This window comes from Capricornis sumatraensis, chromosome 21, assembly GCF_032405125.1.
Source record: "Capricornis sumatraensis isolate serow.1 chromosome 21, serow.2, whole genome shotgun sequence".
Lineage (NCBI taxonomy): Eukaryota > Metazoa > Chordata > Mammalia > Artiodactyla > Bovidae > Capricornis > Capricornis sumatraensis.
Genome location: NC_091089.1, coordinates 48,070,170 through 48,080,155, shown reverse-complemented (window position 1 = coordinate 48,080,155; position 9,986 = coordinate 48,070,170). Strand labels below are relative to the sequence as shown.

The window sequence follows — 9,986 nt, the reverse complement described above, 5'->3', positions numbered from 1 at the left end:
GACTGCAGGGCCCCTCTCCATCATGAAACCAGTAAGAGATTGGAGCTGAGAAGGGGGATGGACCCACTCGAGTGGTTGGAGTTCACTCGTGACAGAGCTGGAGGCAGATCCGCCCTTGGCCTTGTTGGCTAATTTCCTGATACTGTACATCACTGCACTAGATGACTGATGACAATGTCACCCATCTCTGTCCCCTTCCTGGTGAGTTGTCCTTAGGGATGTGGTTTATTTTGCAGAAGAGGGAGGCTTCTCCTCAAAGGGAGCTCTTATGGAGTGAGCTATAGGTATAAAGTTGAAAGTAACCATATTATTGACAAATATTGTGCATCTTGGAACAGAGAGCTTCCTGAATAGTGACTGCACACATATTTCCCTGTGCTTGGGAATAACTAGGGTGTAGGCTTGCTTGGGGGCAGAATCACAGAACAGACAGAAGGAGAGCTTAAGTGGCTTTCAGCTTGGGAACCTGGACACCCTGCCAAAGGCTGAATTTACAGGGACATGTATTGGAAAGGGCAACTTAGGAGACATCGTAGGCCTGGTACTTTGTGATGGTCGGTGCTCTTCTGTTTTTCTCCTGGGATAGGGAGTAGATGCGGTTGGCCTCTGGGTAGGTGACTCTGCTGAGTGGGAGCTTGTAGATGGCGGGGTTGTTGGTCGTCAGGAGCAGGAAGGTGAGGGCGGAGAGGCAGAAGGGCCAGGTGCAGGGTGGCAATCCAAACTGAGGGGAGGGGAACACAAGAGGAGTCTTGGTTACATCAGAGGCCCGTGCTCATTTCATCAGCCTTTCTCAACCAGCCACCGTCCTGAATGCAAAAGGGGAGGTTTTGTGGGCATTGATTGCAATAGTACTTAATTCATGATCAATATAAATCAAATTGTGCTGGGGTGTGTGTGTGTGTGTGTGTGTGTGTGTGTGTGTGTGTGTGTGAGTCTGCACCGACAAGCACATATTCTTCAAAATGCAGAACCTACCAGAACCCTCTTATAACATGCCTCTGTGTAGAAGACACATCTTTTCTTGGGTGTCTGGCCAGGCTCTGCCTCCTGACTACAGGACTTGTGGCCATTCCTCACCTTCTCCTCACCTCTCCAAGCCCCTGTTGAAGGAACAGCATTGGCAGCCATTTTTATTTTGTTGTTGTTCAAAACCTTTTTCTCTTTGTTCATGTCTGCATGGACTAGAGATAAACACATAGCCCAAATACAGCTTCCCTTAGGCAGACAATCTGGGGCTAAAATCTCCCTCTTGAGAGTCTGAACTAAGAGACACAGAGACTGTGTTCAGAGGCTCTCGATCGGGAAAAACTCGAGAGCCAGCCAGTGCTGGGTGGATATTTGGGGGCCTGTGTGCAGCAGAAGAAACCCATTCCAGAGAGACAGAGGGACAGAGCAGACATATGGAGAGAGGCAAAGATGTCACCTCTGAGTCCCAGGGAGCTAAGACCAAGAGGGGCTGAGCCTCCCTCAAGAGTGCACCCATCCCCAACAGCCTCTCTCCTGATGTTCCTCGGGTTTTTATTCCTTAAAATGCTCGGAGGCTTTTAAATACCCCTCTTCATTCTTCATTTAGGATGACCTCAATAGTTTTTTAGCAAAGAGCCTGAAAATCCAACTATGAAGCAAATCAAACCAATGCCCCTTCTCCTCTACACACCCTTTTATCATAAGCAGTAAAAACCTGAGGGAATGCCTTTGGAGGAATGAGGCCAGGTGTGTGTGCATGTTCAAAGATGGCCCTGTTGGGTGGGACTTAAGGATCAATGACAGACTCACATCACCCTTAAGAAATACCCGCGACTGATGATTTCCACTCTGTGAGTCTTTCCAAAGCCCTGCTAAGGCTGTGTGGGGGTGTTTCAAGTCCTACAGTGGGAAGGATGTGAGCTGGGAATTCCACAGACCCAGATCCAAATCTCAGCTCCAGTCACCTTTGTGGGAGCCATTTCCTCTTTCTGAAAACTATTTCCTCAATAAGAAAATAGGCATAAAGCTATCTACTCAAAGAGTTGGTGCCTTGTGCATACTAAGCGCTCAATAAATGGTCTTCATTTGTGGTCACTGTCGTCCAGCAGAGGGCAGCCCTGTGAAGTTGGGGGCTGCACCTGCCAAGGCTGACTAGAAAGCAAAATTGTGCAGCTCCTCAGTGCTCTCCTCTGTGGAGGCGTGAACAGTCTCATAAATGTCATTCAACACTTTTATACCCTGTTCCTCAAGGAGACTGGGAATTCCTTCAGCGTGAATTAATAGCCTGCATTTTTTGTATCCCTGAGAGTGGGCAGCCACAGTGTCTTACACATAGTATGCACACAGAAAGTAAGCATGATTTTGTTTCGAAAAATGTCTAGATTGAGTGGTGTAACCTGTAACTTCTCTGGACATAGAGGAAAGGGCCATTGACCACAAGCAGTCAGGAGCCAAAGCCTCCTGTTTGCATCATTTCCAGTATCTGGTCTGAGGAAGGACACATAGCTATTGGATGGACAATTAGGTGAAAGGATGGGGGCAAGAAGAGATGGAAAAGCCTGGAGCAGACAGGAGACTCAGATGCCAGGCTTCATCCTGTTTCTGGAGATTGGCTAGTCAGCCCCAGCTCTAATATACCCCATGGCGGGGGCTCACTACCTTAGAGTTTCATTCATTCTGCATTTCTTGAGCACCTACTATGAGCTGAGCCTGTAACAGGCACTAGAGATAAAGATAGGAATACAGTCAGGCCCCTGTTCTGAAGGGGCACAGGGGCTGAAAGTGGAGGAGGATTGGTGTGTACTAGACTTGCCACGGTGTCATCTGTCATATGTCAAATGTTATATGTCATATGTCAAGTGTCACAGCAGATATGCACACAAAATGTGATGGGCCCAGAGAAGGGACTTAATTCAGCAGGGTACACAGGATGGTATCAGGGAAGCTCAGTTCTATTGCTTAAAAATTTCCTTCCTATGCTATGTCCAAACCACCCAATGTCACTGAGGGTGGAGGAGAGATTTAAACAGATGTTAGTGAAATTCCCATCTCCACCCTCACCTGTAGGACCATCAGGACTTTTCCTGGTTACCTGTGATGAGCCTTCAATGCTTATGGAGTGGGAGGCATCAACTGTAGGCTGAGCCCCGTGTGCTCTGCAATGGGGCCTGGGCCCCTCCTGTGTATATGGGGCTGGGGCTGGCCATATGGCTCCCCTGGACTTCACAGGCCACCTACATCTGTGCTGAGACAAACAAAGGTTCTCAGACTGCTGTGCAAGTGCTCAACCACCAGCTCTGGCTTCTCTTGGACTTGGCTCCCTGTCATCGCAGAAACCTTGCCTCCTGACACCAGACCCAGTAGTTGCTGTGGGATGAACAAAGATGTACACAGGCCCACAAGTTAACTGGGTGTTGATCCAGAAACATAGGGGAAAAATTAAATAATCACGTTTTAAAGTTAATTGTGGAAGAGCTTGACTTACAAGAAACTTATAAAATATGTCTGATTTATAAGATCATGCTCTTCACACTGTCCTCTAAGGAGGCCTGCCTGCCCCCTGACCACAGGATCTGATGGACTAATGTGGACATTTCCACTTTTGAGGCCCGGCTCCTTCTATCTAGTAGATGCTGAGTAAAGTGTCATTTGAGACAGTTCAGTTCAGTTCAGTTCAATCGCTCAGTCGTGTCTGACTGTTTGTGACCCCATGGACTGCAGCACATCAGGCTTCCCTGTCATTCCAACTCCTGGAGCTTACTCAAACTCATGTCCACACAGTCGATGTGCCATTCAACCATCTCATCATCTGTCGTCCCCTTCTCCTTCTGCCTTCAGTCTTTCCCAGCATCAGGGTCTTTTCCAATGAGTCAGTTCTTCGCATCAGGTGGCCAAAGTATTGGAGTTTCAGCTTCAGCATCAGTCTTTCCATTGAATATTCAGGACTGATTTCCTTTAGGATGGACTAGTTGGATCTCCTTTCAGTCCAAGGGACTCTCAAGAGTCTTCTCCAACACCACAGTTGAAAAGCATCAATTCTTTGGTGCTCAACTTTCTTTATAGTCCAACTCTCACACCCATACATGACTACTGGAAAAACCATAGCTTTGACTAGATAGACCTTTGTCAGCAAAGTAATGTCTCTGCTCTTTAATAAGCTGTCTAGGTTGGTCATAACTTTCCTTCCAAGGAGCAAGCATCTTTTAATTTCTTGGCTGCAGTCACTATCTGTAGTGATTTTGTTTTTAGCCCCAAACAATAAAGTTTGTGACTGTTTCCACCGTTTCCCTATCTATTTGCCATGAAGTGATGGGACCAAATGCCATGATCTTAGTTTTCTGAATGTTGATTTTTAAGCCAACTTTTTCACTCTCCTCATTCACTTTCATCAAGAGACTCTTTAGTTCTTCTTCACTTTCTGCCATAAGGGTGGTGTCATCTGCATATCTAAGGTTATTGATATTCTCCTGGCAATCTTGATTCCAGCTTGTGCTTCATCCAGCCCAGCATTTCTCATGATATACTCTGCATGTAAGTTAAATAAGCAGGGTGGTAATATACAGCCTTGACGTACTCCTTTCCTGATTTGGAAACAGTCTGTTGTTCCATGTCCAATTCTAACTGTTACTTCCTGACCTACATACAGATTTCTCAAGAGGCAGGTCAGGTGGCCTGGTATTCCCATTTCTTTAAGAAATTTTCACAGTTTATCGTGATCTACACAGTCAAAGGCTTTGGCATAGTCAATTAAGCAGAAATAGATGTTTTTCTGGAACTCTCTTGCTTTATCGATGATCCAACGGATGTTGGCAAGTTGATCTCTGGTTCCTTTGCCTTTTCTAAATTCAGCTTGAACATCTGGAAGTTCATCGTTCACGTATTGTGAAGCCTGGCTTGGAGAATTTTTAGCATTACTTTGCTACTGTGTGAGATGAGTGCAATTGTGTGGTAGTTTGAACATTCTTTGCCATTGCCTTTCTTTGGGATTGGGGTGAAAACTGACTTTTTCCAGTCCTGTGGCCACTGCTGAGTTTTCCAAATTTGCTGGAATACTGAGTGCAGCACTTTCACAGCATTATCTTTTAGGATTTGAAATAGCTTAACTGGAATTCCACCACCTCCACTAGCTTTGTTCGTAGTGATGCTTCCTAAGGCCCACTTGACTTCGCATTCCAGGATGTCTGGCTCTAGGTGAGTGGTCACACCATCATGGTTATCTGGGTCCTGAAGATCTTTTTTGTATAGTTCTTCTGTGTATTCTTGCCATCTTTTCTTAGTATCTTTTGCTTCTGTAAGGTACATACCATTTCTGTCCTTTATCGAGCCCATCTTTAATTGAAATGTTCCCTTGGTATCTCTAATTTTCTTAAAGAGCTCTCTAGTCTTTTCCATTTTATTGTTTTCCTCTATTTCTTTGCATTGATCACCGAGGAGGCTTTCTTATCTCTTCTTGCTATTCTTTGGAACTTTACATTCAAATGGATATATCTTTTTTTTCTCCTTTGCCTTTTGCATCTTTCTTTTCTCAGCTATTTGTAAGGGCACATCAGACAACTATTTTGCCTTTTTGCATTTCTTTTTCTTGGTGATGGTCTTGATCACTGCCTCCTGTACAATGTCATGAACTTCCATCCATAGTTCTTCAGGCACTCTATTAGATCTAATCCCTTGAATTTATTTGTCACTTCCACTGTATAATTGTAAGGGATTTGATTTAGGTCATACCTGAATGATCTAGTGGTTTTCCCTATTTTCTTCAATTTCAGTCTGAATTTGGCAATAAAGAGTTCACGATCTGGGCCACAGTCAACTCCTGGTCTTGTTTTTGCTGACTGTATAGAGCTTCTCCATCTTTGGCTGCAAAGAATATAATCAATCTGATTTCGGTGTTGACCATCTGGTGATGTCCATGTGTAGAGTCTTCTCTTGTGTTGTTGGAAGAGCGTGCTTGCTATGACCAGTGCGTTCTCTTGGCAAAACTCTGTTAGCCTTTGACCTGCTTCATTTTGTACTCCAAGGCCAAATTTGCCTGTTTACTCCAGGTATCTCTTGACTTCCTACTTTTACATTCCAGTCCACTATATGAAAAAGACAGTTTTTTGGGGTGTTAGTTCTAGAAGATCTTGTAGGTCTTTATAGAACCATTCAACTTCAGCTTCTTCAGCATTACTGGTTATGGTATAGGCTTGGATTACTGTGAAATTGAATGGTTTGCCTTCAAACCATCAGTTGAATGGAAATGAACAGAGATCATTCTGTTGTTTTTGAGATTTCATCCAAGAACTGCAATTCAGACTCTTTTGTTGACTATGATGGCTACTCCATTTTTTCTAAGGGATTTTTGCCACAGTAGTAGATATAATGGCTATCTGAGTTGAATTCACCCATTGCAGTCCATTTTAGTTCACTGATTCCTAAAAAGTTGATGTTCACTCTTGCCATCTCCTCTTTGACCACTTCCAATTTGCCTTGATTCATGGACCTAACGTTCCAGGTTCTTATGCAATATTGTTCTTTACAGCATTGGACTTCCATCACCAGTCACATCCACAACTGGGTGTTGTTTTTGCTTTGGCTCCATCTCTTCATTCTTTCTAGAGTTATTTCTCTACTCTTCTCCAGTAGTATATTGGGCACCTACCAACCTGGGGAGTTCCTCTTTCAGTATCCTGTCTTTTTGCCTTTTCATACTGTTCGTGGGGTTCTCAAGGCAAGAATATTGAAGTGGTTTGTGTTTCCATTTTCCAGTGGGCCACATTTTGTCAGAACTTTCCACCATGACCTGTCCTTCTTGGGTGGCCTTACATGGCTCATAGTTTCATTGAGTTAGACAAGGCTGGGGTCCTCTGTGATCTGAATTGGTTAGTTTTCTGTGATTTTGTTTTACATTGTCTACCCTCTGATGGAGAAGGATAAGAGGCTTATAAGCCTCTTATGGGAGAGACTGACTGAGGGGAAACTGGGTCTTGTTCTAATGGGAGGGGCCATGTTCAGTAAATCTTTAATCCAATTTTCTGTTGATGGGTGGGGCTATGTTCCCTCCCAGTTGCTTGACCTGAGGCCAAACTATGGTGGAGGTCATGAAGATAATGGTGACCTCCTTCAAAAGGTCCCATGCATGCACTGCTGCACTCAGTGTCCCCAGCGTTGCAGCAGGCCACCGCTGACCCACCCCTCTGCTGAGGCTCCTGGATACCCACGGGCAAGTCTGGGTCAGTCTCTTGTTGCGTCACTGCTCCTTAAGATCGCGTATTGAAAGAAATGAAGAGCTTCCCTGATGGCTCAGTGGATAAAGAATCTACCTTTTCAGTATTTCGGATGTAGTCTTGCAGGGATTGCAGAATCTGGTGAGGTGGCTTAATTTTTTCCCCCGTATCTGATAGATCTGCATAATCATCCTAGCCACCCACGTGGAGGATCTACACAATGCAAATGATTTGAGACAAGAGGGAAGGATTGGGGAGGGGCTCTTGGAAGAGGGCCTTGGGGAGCCAAGAGAACATGGGGGATGGTGTGAGGCATGTCCTTAGCCCTGTTGACTCACCACGGACAACATGTTAGCCAGGGCGGTACCCAGGTAGGCTGTAAACAGTGCTGCAAGAGAACAAAGAAATTGTCAGGAAACCAGCAGTGCCTCAAGTTTATACATTCTCTCCCCATACATTTTATGCCACAAATGCTATCTCTTGGGTTAAAAAAAAAAAATTGAGTTACATTTCCATTGCTTGGCAGCTTTGAAAAGTGTTAAATTCCACGCAAATGCCGGCATAACTAAGACAGCAGATGAACTTTGTTAAAAAGGACCAGAATTTAGCTGTTACAGTTCTCTTGGGTCCTACCACCTTGCATTCTAGCAAAGAAACATTTAGCAGCATAAACCATAAATGAACGTTTTACTATACAGCCAAGGCGTGTGAATCCCAGAACTCCCTGCTGGGATATTTCATCACAAGTTATTAACATAATATGGGTTTCCAGGGAGGAACAGCATTCTGTAAGCTTGAGGAAGACCAAATATGCTTGCTGCCTTGTCATCTGGGCTTTGCTTTTTGAGGGCATCGCCAGGCTTGCCACTGGGGAGACCCAAGAGCTGGTGGGAGGTCAGGGTCTGTGAAAATGGGCCACAGTAATTGGGATTTGCTTCTGAACCCTCAATTTCTCCACTAAAAACATCCCAATGGTTCCTAGGATATTAACAACAGCAAACCTTTATTAGAGAGGCACTGAATACCCCGACCACACACCTACAAGCACTATTTGAAGGTCCTATGGTCATTGTTTGGGTGTTTAAGGTTAACTGCTATATCTGATGTAAATCACCCAACTCTCCATATAAGGATTAATTTACACAAGAGTTGCTTCAATCACCAGCCTGGAAAGCAGCAATCACAGACAACAAATGAACAACCTCCGTCAAAAACTCTGTCTTCGTGTGCTGAACACTTTGCATTCAGTGAAAATAGTTTTAAATGTACTAATCACTAAAGGACTATTCAAAATAATTTAAAATAAAAATCCCTTTATCAAGCAAACAAATTCTCCCATTTATCTTTGGAGGCTCAGCAAAAGTTTTGCAGGGTGGTTTCCCTGTGGGCATAGAGGCTGGTGTCATTTGAGGTGGATAGAGAACTCTGCTGGCGGTACCCACCGCAGGCGATGGCGAGGAGGTGCGTCTGCCAGGTGATGACGTAGAACATGCCTCCTATGGCGATGCAGGCCAGCGAGCTGTTGAAGCCACACAGTCCGAAGTAGATGGAGTCAAAGGGCGTCGCGAGAGTGAGAGCTGAGGGAGAAGACAGGCTGAGTGCTGTGTGGGGTCGAGTGGGCCCACCTGCCCTGAAGTCCCCCATCGTCTTCAACTCAGACAGTTATCAGTGCCCCCGGAGTATTTATGAAAAGGACTCCTGACTATTCAGTGGGAAAACATCTAAAGGAGACAAATGGCTTTAGAGTCACATGCATATCAGTGGTTCAGCTGGGATGGGTATGAGACTCTTTTGAGTAATGATCTGAAGTTTGATTGAGCAGTGCCAGAAGAAGGAGGATTAAGGTATCAACCTGAATGTTCTCCTGGAGAACAAGCTTCTTATCATGATTAGAGATAAGACTTACAATATAAACACGCCTGGAACAAGCTCCTCCCAAGCTTTTAGTTTATCCAGAGGTGTAAGTGACCAGAGCTTTTCTCGAGGATGGGGTTTGCTCAGCGAAGCAGGAAGATGCAGCACTCAAAATGCTAAGACCAGGTGATGTGGAAGGAAGAGAGTTTACAGAAATAAGCAGGTGGAGCAAGAAGACACACGTCAGCATTTTCTTTGGAGCTGGCCCCAGGCACAACATTCTTGCAGCCCATTAATAAGGGGCCCATTCATAAGGCCCATTAATTAAGTTAATTAATAATGACACTAACCTGCTAACATCCCAATGGCGGATCCAATTGCAGCGTGCAAGCAAATAAGAGGCGATGATATGAACAAAGCTATGAGGAAAATGCCTCCAGTCCAGGGGTTATCGCAGCCGTACACTTGGCCGATTCCAACAGGGATGGCTCTCAAAAGCTGCAGGTCCAACAGGATCACATGCAGTTACGAAGGCAAAAGAGACAACTTGAACAGGAAAATATTTGGTGCCAAACCCTCCATACTAACATTTTGCAACAGTGTTCCAAGATATTTTCAAATAATTTCACTCTACAAGGAATACAAGATTTATTGTTTTAATCTTGAGTTATAAGAACAGTAAAGGGTTAAAATGTTGTTTTCTTTATTTAGAAGCATGAGTGTAAGGCACTAAACTCCCAGGCTCCTCTGTCCATGGAATTTTCCAGGCAAGAATACTGGAGTGAGCTGCCGTTTCTTACACCAGGGGATCTTCCCAAACCTGAGGATCACACCCATGTCTCTTGGGTCTCCTTCACTGGCAGGTATATTCTTTACTGCTGCACTACCTGGCAAGCCCTACAAGGCTGAAACTCTCCTTTAAAAGGACTCCGAAATAAAGCAAAATTTCCTTTCCTACCA

General features: G+C 44.7%; 1 protein-coding gene across 2 annotated transcripts in view; it reads right to left on the bottom strand.

Annotated features, from left to right (window-relative positions):
- Window positions 1-520: 520 nt before the first annotated feature.
- The window catches only part of SLC14A2 (solute carrier family 14 member 2), a 65,375-nt gene continuing 55,909 nt past the window's right edge, over window positions 521-9,986 (bottom strand). For both annotated transcript variants that reach the window (XM_068993570.1, XM_068993571.1), the window contains 4 exons: window positions 9,377-9,524; window positions 8,615-8,749; window positions 7,511-7,560; window positions 521-721 (listed from right to left, as the gene is read on the bottom strand). In XM_068993570.1, coding sequence (XP_068849671.1) covers window positions 521-721; window positions 7,511-7,560; window positions 8,615-8,749; window positions 9,377-9,524 — 534 coding nt within the window. The remainder of the gene's footprint in view (window positions 722-7,510; window positions 7,561-8,614; window positions 8,750-9,376; window positions 9,525-9,986) is intronic.